This window comes from Nesoenas mayeri, assembly GCF_963082525.1.
Source record: "Nesoenas mayeri genome assembly, chromosome: Z".
In the NCBI taxonomy this organism is placed as follows: Eukaryota; Metazoa; Chordata; class Aves; order Columbiformes; family Columbidae; genus Nesoenas; species Nesoenas mayeri.
This window is the reverse complement of record NC_137542.1, coordinates 52747311-52764071: the sequence shown is the minus strand read 5'-3', so window position 1 is coordinate 52764071 and position 16761 is coordinate 52747311. Positions and strand designations below refer to the sequence as shown.

The 16761-nt window shown below is 35.7% G+C and overlaps 1 protein-coding gene across 1 annotated transcript in view; it reads left to right on the top strand.

Annotated features, from left to right (window-relative positions):
- Nucleotides 1-13402, top strand: part of NDUFS4 (NADH:ubiquinone oxidoreductase subunit S4) — a 47839-nt gene extending 34437 nt beyond the window's left edge. The window contains exons 3-5 of the mRNA XM_080362829.1: nt 4606-4778; nt 8888-8961; nt 13200-13402. Of these exons, the coding sequence (XP_080218955.1) occupies nt 4606-4778; nt 8888-8961; nt 13200-13303 (351 nt within the window). The 3' untranslated portion in view covers nt 13304-13402. The remainder of the gene's footprint in view (nt 1-4605; nt 4779-8887; nt 8962-13199) is intronic.
- The last annotated feature ends 3359 nt before the right edge of the window (nt 13403-16761 follow it).

Below are 16761 nucleotides of genomic sequence, written 5' to 3'. Positions count from 1 at the left end.
AAGTACAGAAAACTTCTACTTTCCCTCCTTTCTAACAAGTGTAAACTATTGAGGTTAAGTAGGTGGGGCAACCGGAAGTAATTACTAAGGCCAGTGGCATTTTTGCGGTTTAATAAAGGCAGAAGCTAATTATTCAGTTTTTATTTAAGTGAAATGATGCCAAAAAGGAGGTTCCTGCAGAGCAGCTGCACTCCTTCAGTGTTACCCTAATTTACCACAGACACAACTGTCACAAACAGAACTTTTAAACTTGATATATAGCCACGAAAGTAAGGAGCCCTTTGTCTGGATTGCATGCAGAAGAACTCCTTTATACAAATCAACCGGCAGATGACGGACAATGATGAAAATTTGATTCTTTGAAGTCATAATGGTCATTGAAATGTGTGAAATTCTGGTATTGAAAAGAGAGGGGCTAGCAAGACTCAAAATCCTGGGTGGTTGCTGGAAGCTTGCTGGGAGGTTTTTCTGTGTTTTGACATCAACTTCCCATTGCTTGTTCCCTGTTTCCCTTATTAAAAAAATAAAGGGTGGGGGTGTTAAACAGTAGATAGTTGATAGTGATTGTATACAGTTTTTGTCTATGCATGGAAAGAAATGTCATAGGAGAAACGTGATACCTTTATGTACACCTGACCCATCTATTAAAAAACACTTGTTTTCAGAGATATTTTCAAGCTTTTTCTCTCTTTCCCTTGAATTATAAAGTTCAATTTCTTGTCCTCTTCGGAATTCGTGCTTTTAGTGGGTACTTGAGGAAATTCTTATTTCTTTCAGAAGTTATCTTCATGCCGAATCCTGCTTCAATTGATGCTGCCTCTGTGAACCAGTTTTTCTCCCTGCTGTACAGCATATTTATTGTTTCTTATCACTCTTTCATGAACAGCTTTACCAGCCTTTCCGCCAGGACAAGTGTTATTAAGTGGCATAAGTTATAATAAAGACAAAACCTCATCTTCATTTGTAAGCAATTTTATGTGATTTCTACTGTTTTAAATAAAGTGAATTTTGTCCCTCTTAGCTTATACTTAGAAGAGCTGAAATGCCTCAAAATGAATAATTTATTCTTTTTAAATTAAAAACAAACAAACAAAAACCCCACCAAACCTATCTATACTAAGAAAAACAATGCCAGAATGCACCTTTTAGATGATAGGCTGTGTTAAAAACATGAAGCGGGGTTATTAATTTTTAGTAAAGCAAACCTATGCAGTTCAAATCTCAAGTCTTCAATATTGTCACCTTATTATTTTGAATGCTGAACACCTCACTAATAATATGCTAATATAGCAAAATTCAGTAAGGAACACTTCAAAAAGAAGAGAGATAGTAATGTGAAACTAGCTGTCAAAAAACATCTTTGTTTTGGAAAGTTGGTTCACAGGTAGTTTCAATGAGAACTTGAACTCAGAACAAAGCACTGAAGACACAGTAAAGAGCTCAACCCAGTGCAGCATAGTTCTTTTCAAGTATTATATTGTTTTAATGGCATCTTGGAGCGGGAGCTTTAGCCCATTGAAATGTCGCTTAAAGGACAGGTTCTTCTGTCACTAGCTGGAGCTGTGTGGATGAAATGATCACAATAGAGTGTTGTAATGCATTTTAAAAGTGTGAGAAATCAGTTTGTCTAGACTAAGAGTGCGCCTACGGGGAATAGGAATTTTAGAGCTTCTGTGCTCTTTAGGTGTCAAGTATGTGATAGATGCCAAGCCTTTTTATTCCATATCTTTGGCAACAGCTCAGCTATGCTACAGTACCTTACATGTCTACAGCAAGCAAAACCAGTGATTTTATGTCAGGACAACGTGGGCTTCAGAAACCAGAAACTCATTGTCCTAACAACTGTCTATTCAATTGCCAGCTTTAAAATGAGGAAGATATCAATAAACAATTGCTAGATTCCCAGAAGGCATGGAAACTTTAGCTATAATGAATCAAAATACGAAGAGCAACACCATTTAGATACTTTAGTTTCATAAAGTAGGCAGGTTTTAGTTTTAACCTTGAAAAGATGTTTTGGGGGAGGAATCCTATATTATTAGTGAAATAACTTTGATTTGGAGCCAACCGAGTGCCAAAAGAAACATGGCTTGAAGGGAACTTACAGTTTGTCTGGGATTTTGGTTTTATTTTCATCCAGATGAACAAGTCTAGGCATTTCTTTACTATAGTTATCTCATAAAGATAGCATTTGCTAATTTTTAACACTCTGTTTAGATTGTGTTCTGCATGCACTGATGTCTAGTATTTTTATGATTCTCTGGTGTGAAGGCTTCAAAAGAAGAAATTGAATGTGTCTGTGGTGTTATTTAACATAGTATCTTATTTTAATCCTAGATAATTCTGAAACAATTCAAAAAAACACTAAATCTGAAGCATAAGATTAATAATGGGTGTATGAGGTGCTGAGAATAATAGTAATAATAATTTAAAAGTAAAATATAGTTTTGAGCTATTTTGAAGCTTGCATATTTGGATGCATTTGATGATAACAAACCCAGAATTTTTGTATGTATCAGGTTATTTCACAGGAAAAAAACCACATCTTTTGTGAACGTTCTTGTATTTTCTCGATAGGCATGTCTTTTAAATACAGAAATTAGGACTAATATAGTAGCCTGTTCCTATAAACAGGCAAGCTGAAACACCCACCAAACTTACTGCAGGTAAAAAAACTTTTTGTTAAACAAAGCACTTTGCCAATTCAAATAAGAAAACTTCAAGCTATTTCCTTCTAAAACTGTGGTTTAAGCTTCACTAGTCAGAAATGCCAGTCTGTCAGGTGGTGTTTTACATACATGTTGCAACATTCCAGTGACTGGTGGTGTTTCTTTTTTATATCGTTGCTGACTCATATGAAAAATAAACCTTACTTGGTCCTAATGAAATCATTTATAATGGAATTGTTAAGATATTTTGACAGTTTCATTTGGCAGTCTGGGTAGAAATTTCAGAAGTTGGAAAATCAGTGTGCATGGTTTGTTTCCCCTGCTGTTGTAACTGCAAATAAAGCCAGTGGTTTAAACTTGCCGCCTGGTGTAGTTGTGGGGGAATGATCTCACAAAATTAATTTTTTGAAGTAAAACAAAAAATGAGACTTGTGTCCTTTCAAAGGATGATTTGATGACAGCACTAAGAGCTTTTAAGTTTGCCACAAAACAAAATAAAATTAGTAGCTACAGACATATAAAGCCACAGTGTTCTATTTAAATTTGTTTGCCTTCTAGTTCAAGTCATGGCAGTACTGGTGAGATGACTGTGGTAGCCCAAAGTTTTGCTGCACTTTTTGGACTTTTACCAGTTTTCTATTTGTTCCTGGAGAGAGGAGGAGAAGGAAGGGCAGAGAGGGTGATTAAGGAGCTCCCACTGGCCTTTTAAGTATGTAAGGAACAAGAGTAGTTTAGCATCCTTAGAGATGGATTTGATGTTTGATGTCACTCTTTACTAGGGTGAACTGACAGGTTAATTTTATGTAATTACTGTTTAGTTTTTAGCAAGAAAGATCACTTTGATTATATCAGATGCTGCAGAGGGTAATTTTTCATAGCGATTCTTGTGAGTTTTTATCCTCATCCTATTCTTTAATAGTCAGTTAGTATTTTAGGCTGGTTTTGTGATCCTTCACTTTTTACTTTTTTAGGTTTATTTGTTGCGGTCTCACAAACCAAACTGTAGTAGAGGAGGGCATCCTACTACTGACTATATACAATGTTACAAGGCTTTTTTTTTTCTTTGAAGGTTGGAATCTCCTGAATCCTTTTGTCCTTCACAAAAATACTGAAGAATGTTAGCATTATCAAATGTTCCTCTCTTGATCTTGAACATCATCAGAAGAATTTACTATCAAAAGCTGATATTTGTAGCTTGAAACATGATGAGAGGGTCAATTATGTGTAATAACTAGTGGTCAGAGAAATGAGAGACCTGAATTCTAGTAGCTGCTCTGAAGTCTCACACAATCAATAGATTATTGTGCAAAAGATAACCTCCTACCTATTTGTTCATGCTAAGCATAGCTTCTTGAGTCCACATGGATGTTGGTGTGTCTCAATTATATACAGTCTTAAGCCCAAGGGAAAGCACTTACCCTGCAGCACAAGGTTGGCTGACTCAGATTTCAGTGAATACTCCTGTTCATATTAAGTTCAGGCTCCCAATGGTAATGTAAAATTTTGGGATTTGTTGATGTTTCAGTCTGTGTTTTAGTATTTTCTTTAAAGGAGGAAGAGTTTATAAATTCCCACATTTGCTGTAGCTGGTGCAAGTTGGAGCAGTCCTGACTTTGCAGCTGTGGTGAGAGGGTGGGAGGGGACGTCTGTCCCTCCTCTGGCACTAGCAGTTGTGTGGCTGGGAGACAAGCTGGTTCAGGTAACAGATCCATGCAAAATGTCATTCCGCCAGGGGAAGCAGGATGATAGCAGTTCCAACATGTATCAGCTTCGCATTTATACAACTGGACTCATAACATACTGCATATTTTTTTCTTTTTCTGTAGTTTGAAAAATAAAAATAAAGCATGAAATTATGTGAAAAGCATAAGCAGTATTATTTTACAAGCCTTTTATGTGAACCCTTTTTTAACAAGTTCCATTGTGTTTTTCTTAGGATATCACTGCTTTAACTGGTGTTCCAGATGAGCACATCAAAACCAGAAAAGTTCATATTTTTGTTCCAGCACGTAATGCGATGCAGGCAGGAGTTAACAATACAAAGAAATGGAAGATGGAATTTGATAACAGGGAGCGCTGGGAGAACCCTTTGATGGGCTGGGCATCTACGTGAGTAGTTACTGAATTTGGAAGTATTTTTCTTCTATATTTGTCTACTACTAGTCATGTCAATTTAAGTTTGAAATATCCTTTCTACCAGTAAATCTGCTTGTGTTTTAACAGCACTTATAGTAAGTATTTGGGTTTGCTAGTTGTATGATTAATGATCTGTTATGTTTAAAAGCAGATTTTAGCTTGCAACATCATCTAGAATAGTTTGAAAAAGTGTTACCAACCAGAAGTTTCAAGGATTACATTTGTGATGATGTTACTGTATGGCAGCATCAGGAAAAGAAGGATATTAGTTACCTGGAGGAGTAAACCCTTCTCAGCTCTCAGTTGCATCTTTTAGATTTGGTTAAACATAAAATAACAACATTTACCTTCTGTATTTTTCTTTTCAAAGTTTTGTAAATATTCTGAAGATCTGAAATGAGGAGCTATAACTAATCTAAAAAGCCCCAACAAACCTACTTAAAATATTTCACTGTTTCGATGTTACTAATATTAGTAGTAAAAACTCTTAAATATGCCAAAATCCAGAAAAAATGTGCTAAATATTCTCTAATTTGGAGTTATTACTTGGATGCAGCTAATTTTGGATTGTTTTTTCACTGTATAAGTATACTACCTACATTTTACAGTAAGGTTATAATTCCCATAAACTGTGAGGACTATGCCAGCAGTTCTAACAATACTGTAGTTTTGATTTGAAGCTGTCTTGATTGAGATATATTCAAAAATGATAGTTATTCTACGCTAATCAAACACTAAAGATTATTTTTCAAGCTTCAAAAAGGATACAAGGTGTACTGAAAGTGTCTGGCTGCAATCATATTAGCACTTATGATCAAAGAACATGAAATTACATTAAAAAAAAAAAAAACAACCCTAAAACCTTAAGCAATTTGAGGATGTATTTTTAAGTTTAACATTCTAAATCTGGTCACAGAATGATCTCTTTTTTCTTATATTTATTTATAAAACAAATGTGTCCAGAAACATTGTTTCAAAATAACTCGGAAATCAAATCTTCCTTCCATAAAAAATCAAGGAGGCTCACAACCTGTAACATCTCTGTTGTATTGGTATTGCAAAGCATTATGGAAGCCAAGTTCAGCTATCATTAGATGATAAAAAATAATAAATGTGAGGTAAAATGTTAGTTATATTAAAATAGTCTGTTAGAATACCTGCTTTAAAACTTAAAGCCAGTGTATAACAGTGGCTGCATCTTAAGTACATCATGGGGCATATTTAAATTACTGTTTCAGAGAGTAAGATTTCCATAAATTAAGACGTGTGTGGCTTGATTGACTTGACTACTGCAAGTACCTTCTGCAGTTAGCAAGTAGTGACCAGGTTGTTTCACAGTACCTAAATTAATTAGATGATGCACAGTTGACCAGCAATACACCTTTCCCTGCTGTCTGTGTGCCCCCCAGGTGTCTTGCCACCAGTGTATGGTCTATTTATACCACTGCACAGATCATAATACTGTAGCAGGTGCCAGTAACACCTGCTTTAGTTCAGGTCAAATTTAACATTTCTTCTAATTCCCCCTTGCATTCCAGCTGACTTTAACCTCCCCAGACCAATTATTTTCTGGGTGGGATTTTGCATGATCTCAGCCAAAACAATGGCTTTTAACCTTTTTAAGAGTCACAACCATTTGTGCTAAATAAACCACCTAGAAAAATTAGCCATGGTGTTAAGGGTTTACCTGTATGTTAAATTGTGCTCGAGTGAGTTTATTGTGGGAATTTTAGCTGGAATGGCTGTTTTGGATTAATCCACCTCTGCACGCATTTTTATTTTGGGGTAGGGAAAGGGATATTTCGCATGTATGTAGGCTCCAGGTAAGTCAACAGCAAATTCTGTGGTGAGTATTGGCACTGCTAAGTCAAAGGTTTTAAACTAGTTTGTGAATTTTTTTAATAAATTCTCTCAAAATCTATTAGTGAATATTCTGATAATTTCAAATTGCCATTCAACACCCAGAAATAGCAAAGAAGTGTTTCTTCTTTTCAGATTTAATTTCTGCAAAGAACAGTTCTTAGAAGTTTTCTCGTTTACTTTTGAATAATGTAATGGGATAAGTGGATTAGAGCCCTTTAGGGTCTAAGGATTAGATGCTTTTTCCACTGAACTCAATATACATATTTACCTGTAGGCCTTTGCTATATTTCTGTCATTTTACAGTCTTGTTTGATTCTTTTTATTGCATTTGTTATTTCATGAATACTATTTTTTTTTTTTTAAGTGAAAATTATCCAGTTGTAGATCTAACTTAGATGTACCCATGGTTGGTTTTTTTTAATAGGGAGATTTACAGGAATGCCTATGGATAGTTCTTGAGTGCATGTTTTAATATAAAGGTGTAAACAAAGCAATGTGGGAAATGCATGGTTTCCATTGTACAAGATCTCATAAGACAACGAAGTGTGGAATCCCAGTTTGCAGGAACTGGTAAGACATTTTAGGACAGGCATAGGAAATCCTGTAGCAGTGCTGTGGCCAACACAACCAGAACATCATGCTGGCCATCCTGAACTCCAGCTTACTCAAAGATTATCACCAACTTAAACACAGGGATAGCTCATTTATGGAAAGAAATAAAAAAGCTGTATTTAAATTGTATGAAAGATTATTCCACATGACAACAGAACAAGTCTTTTCTTCACAATCCTCATTTCCAGGCTGCCTCTGTCCTGTGAAGTTTTTGCCAAACTTGCAGGACTGAGCAGGGAGTGGCCCGTCGCAACGTTTCAGACTTAAACTTCTTTGTTTCCCACTTGGTAGCATTGAGATTTTTCCAGCTCTAGTCGTGGAAGAGAAGGATGATAAGCAAAAGCTGTTGCAGTATTGTGGTATATTTGGGTCACTTGATTCTCCACTGATCACACCATGGACTAATTCTTAGTTCCTAATTCTCCATACTACCTTTATAAGAGAAATCTTTAAATGTCTTTAAGAGAGCCCATCTTAGTGGCTTGTGAAAGTGTAATTCCTGCCTTTATCCTGTTTTTTATATCAGATATATAGTGAACTCCATTTTCCAAGAGTACATCAGATAAAATTACATTTTTGTCTTTGCTGGAAGCTAGATTCCCCCTCTTCCCCTCCCTCTCCACCAGTCACAGGCTTTGCCCTTTATTGTAGAGAGTTCAGTGTATCTTTAGTTGCTTTTTCTCTTCACTTACTCCTCTAGCTTTGAAGAGAGAACGATTGAGAAGCAGCTCCTTCAATCGTTTTTTGCAATTTGGTTTTGTCTTCCCAGCTATCTCCCAGGCTCATGTGCAGTGTTGTCTCAGGGAAGCATTGTCTAATCATTGTGTTTCTACTGCCACTATCTTATTTCTCTAAAAGCTTTGTGGATTGATTTTTAAAATGCTGGGTTTTTTCATTGTCATTGTTCTTAAATTGAGGTTTTATAACAACAAATAAGGCAGTTTTGTTTTTTAGCTGAGATTTTAATTTGTTTCAAAAAGATTTTTGCTGTTTGAATCCTTTCAGAAATGCTGTTAAGGAATAGCAGATCATCTAAAACTAGACACTTTGTATTTAGTTAGCTAGCAGTTTGCATTTCTGATCTTTCTTTTCAGTGATGGCCTGCAATCTACTTGTTGTAACTTCAGCCAAAGCTGAACTCTTGAGGGTTTTTTATGTACTTTCAGTCTCTGATTAATTCCTTCTTTGTTCAGTTTGATGTTCTGTTTTTTTCTGTATAAGATTATATTTCCCCTAGTGCTCTGCAGATTTCTTGTCTCCTTAAAATGTTTAAAATTGCCTTAACCCTCCTAATCTTCCAAAAAAGATGGACTACAGAGCTTTAAAAATGAAAAAGATGGTTTCAGAGCCCTTATTATAACATCAGCAGGTGGTTAGATGTGTTTGTCAAAAAAACTTAAAACATCAATTTCTGCAAGGAATTGGGAGGGAAGTTTAACAGGCTTGCAAGAGTGGAACTATACTCTTCTGAAAGTGTTAATCCTGGAAATAAATAAAAATAAAGGGGTTTTGAATGGCTTGCGAGGTGGTGTACTACAAAAAGTTGTGTAATATAGAACTTGAGATCAGATATAACCATTTTCTGTTTGTCATTTGATTTCTTACAGAGCTGATCCTTTATCCAACATGGTTCTTACTTTCTCTACTAAAGAAGATGCCATTGCCTTTGCTGAAAAAAATGGTACGTATTATACCTATTAGCTATGAGGGATTCAGTTTCTGTAGGCAATCTTGATCTCAGAGCATTAGCAACAGAAGAAGTACGGGATAAAGTCCCTTCCCTCTGCTTCACAGAAATGGTAGACCTCTAGTGCTGTACTTGAGGAGGAAGAAAGTAGGGGAAGGGAGGGGATTTTTCTGAGTATGCTGAAGGCATTGAATTTAGACCTTCCACTTTCTGGAAAAGTGTTTCAGCCTCTTAACATTACTTTTGCAATGCTTTTGCAAGTATCTGTGTTTTGAGTGAGAACGGAGTCTTGCTCAGGTCTTGGAGGAGAATTAATACCTTGCTTTAAGAGTATCCCAGGCTGCGGTTCTGAGCAGCATGGCAGTGGGATTTTTGCCTGAAGGCTTGACACGAGCATCTGAATTCTAGTTGCAGAAAGACAATCAGAATCCTTGTAAATGTTTGATAATCAGAAAAATTAAAATTAAGTCACTATGAATTAAGCATGTTGGACTTTAGTTTTGGCCATGTTGCAGAATGGATTTATTGTAGAATCATAGAATATTTTGAGTTGTAAGGTACCCATAAATATCAAGTCCAGCTCCCTGCTTCTCACAGAACCACCAAAAACTATACCATGTGACCTAGAGCATCATCCAGATACTCCTTGAACTTGGACAAGCTTTGTGCCATGACCGCTTCCCTGGGAGCTTGTCCCAGTGACTGACCACTCTGTCAGTGAAGAACCTCTTCCAAATGTCCAACCTGAACTTTCCCTGATCCAGCTTCATTCCATTTTCTGTGTCCTGTTGCTGGTCATCAAAGAGAGGAGATAAGCACCTTCCCTGCCACAGACCCAAAGAGAAGTCATAGACTGAGGAAGTTATCTCAGCTCTTCCCAAGTACAATACTGGAGCCTAAACACTTACATGTGATGTTTGTTCATATTTGAGAAAAGAGATGGTAGAAAACCCAGTATCATTACTTAATATTTCAATGGTAATGATGTATCAGAGAGACTATATCTATACACTTCTGAGGTTATTTAGGCTTGTATTTTCTCACAGAATTGTGGTACCACGAGCAGTACTCATAATCTCAGCTTTTTGAATATTCAGCAGTCCTTTTATGTGTTGGTATGATTTTTTTTGCTACTTTTTTTTTAAATCAGTTTAATTTTTCTTAAAGAGCTAGGCTTGATGCTTAGTGCTCATGGATGTGAGGAAGATTAATTGCAGTGAGTTAAAGCAGGAGTAATGCACATGGAGTATAAGCTTCTTCAGAAGTCTTCCCTGTGGTCTACAGCTTTCAACATGATTTGGTCTGGGGTAAATAGAGAGTAAAGTTCTTGATCAGACCAAATTGTGCAGAGTTGGTAGATGGCTTGTCTTGTATACCTGAAAAAACAGGATAGGTCCATTACCTTATACAATTAAGAAGCTAAACCATTTAATGTTCAATTTATTTGCATGTTTTGATGTTAAAGTGTAGTCTTTTATTCCTCTGTTCCTCTTTGAATGGATCTTTTTTCAACTTAATAGTCTTAATTTAATTGAAAATAAATTGTATTCACCAAGAAATTAATAGGATCATCATATTTGCATTGGATATACCAATTAATGTGCAATATTAATAGTATTTTGTAATGTTCTGTGAACAAACAGGAAGTTTAGGAGAATCTGGTGTTGCTTTATGCTTCTGTATTGTTCATGCTATTTCTATTTCTTGTGAAATTCAGCCTATAAGAGAAAAAAAACTTAATCCTAGCCTATAAATCACTATAATTATGAGCTACTTATATTGTCTTCTCAGATGTGTTGTATTTTGTCTTTTCAAAATGCAGATTCAAGTAAAATACTTGAATCATTAGAGGCAGGAAGTTTATGCCTTCACTGAATTAGTAATCAGTCTCTGTTGTGCAGGAAAACTACAAAGAAATTCTACCAACTAAACTAAGGCTGTGACTTAGTAGTAGTATTATTACTTCCGTATTCCTTAGCTTGCACCCTTAATTTTACCATAAATGAGATGTACCAAACTTTTCTACACATACTGGCTTGCCTAAATTCTCACTCCATTTTTATTTACGGTGGTTCAGTTTTATACGCATGATATGTGCGTAGTATTTTCTGTAGTAATAGCCTCTGTATCAGATGTACCTGGAATTATAAATTTTACAATATTGAGTTCTGTGTTTAGAAAGAAATGAGAAACTTAGGCACTCATTTACAATGGAACTTTTCTTCTGAACTGAGGTGTTACTGAAACATGTCTAAGTCTAGGAACACAAATATTTACCTCTCTGTCCTCCCAATGTGAACCAATCCATTACAAGATTCCTTAAAAACCTCAAGTTTAATCTCTGTAAAACCTAGGTATTGCAGGTATTTTGATAGGATTGGGAAACTTAAGAGTTGTTTCTCATCTAAGAACTTCAGGAACCTCAGGCAAGCTGTCTTTCGTCCTGCCCCATCTGATGTTTTCTAGTGTAGGAATAACAGCACTCAATACAGTAACAGGAGTAATTTGTGTAAAATATGACAGCTGAGGATGGTCTGAAGTCGAGGTAAGGAGGAGACACTTGTAACAGGATGAAATTAGAAGTTTAACCTGTCAACCTAATTTATTTTTTTTTTTATCCTGTCTGACATCACTGAGATAGTTGTTTAAAAACATGTATCTTGAGTAACAAGGTGACCTCTGCTCTCTATCATGAACAACTGAAGATGCCTAACTCAAGGGGACTATTCCGGAATGTGAAACTATGACATACAGTGGCCTCTTACAATCCAAAGTTGGATATAACTGAATTTTTTATTTTGGATGGCTATGGCAGGCCAAGTCATTGTACTGGCAGTTGTGAATCTCTTTTGGAGGTGCTCAGCTCCTCTCTGTCTAGTGTATAAAAAAATAAAGCAAAACTTGGGCCTGTAGATTCCATCCCAGCAGCCAAGTGCTTCAAAGTTAGGTGTTACAATGCTGAATGTTGCAATACCGAAGTCTGGATCTAGTTCTGGTTGTTTATTCAAGCTTGTATTTTTAATCAGAACAGTAAGCAAAAGCCGGTGCCCTCACAGATGGAAATAATGTTTTTAAAACCTCTATTCCAGCATTTCTTGTGGAGAATAGTTAACTTGGAAATCAATATTGGTTCAGCCTAATAAACATGAAGGAAATGTTTGTGTGACATTTGTGAATACACAAAATTGAGTCACAGTGACATGACAAATTGTGTATCTTACAAAACTTGTTTTGATGCGTAGATGTATCTTGAGTGTTTTCTGTGAGCATCTTAAGTGTAAAAATTTAGATATATATTAAACCTTTAAGGACTTACCGAGTTTTTGGTTTAAAACTATGGAAGAAAAGTATCATCTTATTAGTATCTGTTAAAATTTCATACTTAACCACTTCTAGTTTCAACTCAAGTACCTCAACTTTGAGTGAAATGTTGCAGCTAAAGAGACAAAACTTTGGCATGCTGAGTGCTGCCCTGGCAACTTTCCAGACACCTGGAGGCTGCAACCAATTTGCATTTTGATTTACATAAACACTAATGTCTCCACCTCCTCTTTTCTGACAATTTTTAGCATTTCTCTTGCTTAACTATCACATAATTTACTTGTCTTCTATCACTTCATTCCCTTTTCTTTTACTCTTATTTTTTTATGTTCTTATGAAAATGTTAAGTATTAAACTACTTTCTAAATTTTTAGAATTAGAATCTGAGTTTTTTCTTTGCTATTCCTTTCTTTGGCCCTCCTAGCCTTTCTTTTTTCTGTACCTTTCCATGGTCTCCATTCTTTCCCAAGCTTTGGCATTGATCTTCTGTATGTTATTTTTTCCCATGTTTCCTTTATTTTGTCTTTACTTTCATTTCCTGTGCCGGCATAAACAGAGCCTTTGTGCTTCTGTGATGCTGATGAGTTGTGGAGCCATGAACTTGCAGGACAGTTAGTATTCCCTGTTGAGCTTTTTCACTGATGACTGTCAAGTTTGCAGGAATAAAGAAAATGTAGGTACATAATATGGTTAGGGCTTATCAACTGAGAGAACAGGCATTTGTCACATCTGTGGCATTTTAGTATTCTCTGCTGCTAACTACAAAGGAATAAACTAGTGGATGCCTATGTGGAGAAAAAGACATTAAAGTTAAAAGGTTTAAGTTGCATTGGCTCTCTGTTTTATGCTGAGAATATTTAGAATTCTCTTTGTTTCTTTTCTCCCCCCACCATTTCCCCTGTAACCTCCAGGCTGGAGCTATGATGTTGAAGAGAAGAAGATTCCAAAACCTAAATCCAAGTCTTATGGTGCAAACTTTTCTTGGAACAAGAGAACAAGGGTGTCTACAAAATAGGTTGGCATTGGCTGTCTGACTGTGAATAAAGTCAGCTGTGCTATATTTATAGTCCATGTATAATACATCTCTTAATCTCCTAATAAATTTGACCTTTAAACTACAGATGCATCTTGTGATGTCTATTTAAAATGTTTTTGATGTCTCCAATTGAACCTGTTACAAACTTCCCTATAAATAGAGGAGATTTGGAGTGTTCATACTTCCAAAAAAAATGCTGTACTAGGAATCTATCAAAAGGAATGTTTGAAATCAGCTGCAACTTTGAAGATTATGGTTTATCTTTGATGGTAATTTTATATTCACTATCTTGTTTAAACTTACCAGCCTTCCATTTACAAGTTATCTCAGTAGAAGCCAGGGTTTTTTCTTTCTCTTTGTATACAAGAGAAGCTTGTCAATTGAATAGCAAACACTGTTACATAAAACTTAACATTTGATTATAACGTAGACTATTCTGTATAAAGGTATATTATATAATCTCCTTTTTGCCCAAATTAATATTGTCATTATTCCATGGAATAAAAAGCACTGGGTTTTGTGTTGGATATGAGGAAGGTTTAGTCCAAAAGACCGAAATTGCAGTTGTTTCTCTATGATGTTCCTCAAAAGTGAAACTAGGAAATGTGGTAGCATCTCAGCTTAACATTGAATATATAGCCTGAGCTCAGTTTGTCTTACATGGCATTAAGTTATTCATTTTAACAATGCAAAATATTATGTTTGGACTCTTTGGTTCTATGTCTATGGCTTTTGATTTATTCATTTTTCCTGTATCTTTTACTTACAAATTTGGATATCAACACATGATTGGTGAACACTCTCACAAATGGGCAAAGGTACGGCTTTTTCATATGCAACTGGAAGCCTTATCCCAGCTGTCACACAAGAAACCATTGAGATAGTTCTCTCCACATAGATCTAAAGAATGGTGTAAGTGCTATGCACTCAATTCTGGCTAAAAGAAGACATAAAACTACCTTGTGTTGCTCACATATGATTATAGTATTGGTTTTAACCAGCTGCCCTATATGCTGGCTAACATTTGTTTAAGGCATTGTTTTTGACCCAGTTTCAGTGTAATCAACCATTTTGCTGATGTCGCTATTTTCCTATCACAGACAAGAACGGTTATTCCAATTCATCTTCCTATTGAATTTTGAATACTGCATTGTGCAGTGAAGCCTGAAGTCCTCCAGGAACACCGAAGTGCACCAATCCAGAATCTTAACAGTCCAGAATCTACTGTATCTCTTTGTATTCCAGCTTAATACACTGATCTTACTAAGGAGACAGTATAAGAAAAGTCATTTGTTTTGGAGAGGTTTTCTTTGGTTGGTTGGTTTTGTTGTTTTTTTTTTGTTTGATTTGGCTTTGGTTTAGGTTTTCTTCTGTCTTTTGCAAGTGAAGATTAGCAAAATCTTAATTTAATGGCCTTCAAGCTTTATTGTCAACACTAAAGTTGAAAAGTGCCTGGGTGTCTTATGCAGCAAATGCACAGCTTGGTTTTTGAAACTCTGTAGTCCAGGGAAATGACTGATAAATGTTAGATATCTAACAGTACCTTTAGACACATAATACATGAAATTGCTACATACTGATGTATACTTCTTGTAACTAGAAGAAGTTTTACGTAGAGCACTGTTTCTTTTTTGTTTGTTTGTTTCTCCTGCTAAGATAACGGAAGTATTCAAAGCAGAATTTGTTAAGTCCCCTTCCCCACTTCCTGAGGAAGAAAGCTTTTTCTTCTATTCTTTAAATGTGGATGTTCATTGTGATTCTGTAGTGTGCACCCCACCTTCAAGTCTTTAAGTCGTGTTTGAGCCCAGACCTGCTTTTGCTCCCATCACCTTCCTAGGACTTGGATTTTTTTCTCCTGTCGGATGGCTTCTTAAGAATGAGCATACTGACAGTGCAAGAGACTGGATTATCATCTCTAGTCTTCAGGCCCTAGAAGTGAAATTGAGTAGAAGCATTTGCAGAAGACAATAGGAATACATTTTAGAGATCAAAAAAATCTACTAGATACTAAATCTCATTACTCTTTAATTAGTTTATCAGGATACTACAGCACTAGGCTTCAACTGAAGCTGTACAAGGTGATCTGACTCTCTAGTTAAATACCTGCAGACATGAATGTTTCATTTGTAAACTCCAGCTTCTATCTACTCTGCAGGGTGTTATGACAGGTAAAATTGCTCTCAGATCTTGAGTATGTCAAAACAAAAGACACATCAGGTAAACTCCCATAATAAGGTTCTGTTTAATATATGCCTGTTTACATCAATTTGGTAATGAGCCACAGAGAAACAAAACCCAAACCAACCCAGGTCTAGCTGTTCTCTGATGCTCAGAATGGTCCTAACCTTTATATTTTATGGTTTGTCTTGTACCTAAGCCAAATTCAAATGCTGTAAGTAAATCCTCCCCGTTCTATGGTTAAATACCAATAATAATATCTACTTTGCTTTATAGGACTCCCTACAAAATGTAGGTGCATACCTGCAAATACTCCAATATATTTTGCATAGTTCTGTTGTGATAACTTGGTATCCTGCAAATGTAATTTTATTTTGAAAATTGGCAGTGTTCATAATTGCGACAAAGATTTTTTTTTTTGTTATAACAAAGGCCCTGCAAACTCTCAAAATCCTGATGTTGTAATGGAACCAAAAGACTGTCAGGAAACTAAAAGCACCGTTTCAGGTTTCTAACAGTGTAATCCTTAACTCTACAGTTTGATGGATAATTTAAAACAAATCAGACTATTAAGTGATACTCTGAAATGGAAAATTTAATTATCCTTCTCTGCAAAGTTTTATTATGTAGTAGAAGAGAGAAGCTGATTTGGACTAATTTTAGCTTTTGCCTGTAATTTAACACCAGGAGCTTGTGTGATTTGGTTTTGACAGAGATACAGTTATCTACGTTTGGTTACTGGGCATGCCAACATATTTTGTTATGCAAATAAAGAAACCTGAAGTAACCTAAAAAAAAAAAAAAATTTAGACAGTTGTAAGTTATGGTATGTCTAGCAAGGCAGCTTACTTTCATAAATCCTTGTTCCTATTTGTACATTCTGAGAGGAATTTATTTTTAATTGTTATTTGATTAATGCTGGAATATATCACCAACATGACAAGTTCTCTGAAATAAATGTGCCTACAGCAAGTTAATAGAACAACAACAACAAAGGCAAATTATTTTGAAATTGTATTAAAATGTGGATTTCATTTGGATTCAAAATACTGGTACTTCCATCCATGTTCATCATAAGGAATGGTAGAAGGGTTCCTGTCTTGAACCCTTCCTGTATAGAAAACCTTTTTGGACAATTTGATTAGAATAAATATAACGGTCAGACAGTAGTCTTGTGGCAGCCCTGAAGAAATTCAAAGTTGAAACTTTATTATCTGTGGCTTAAATATTTTGTTTAAACCTCTACCTGAATAACAGGT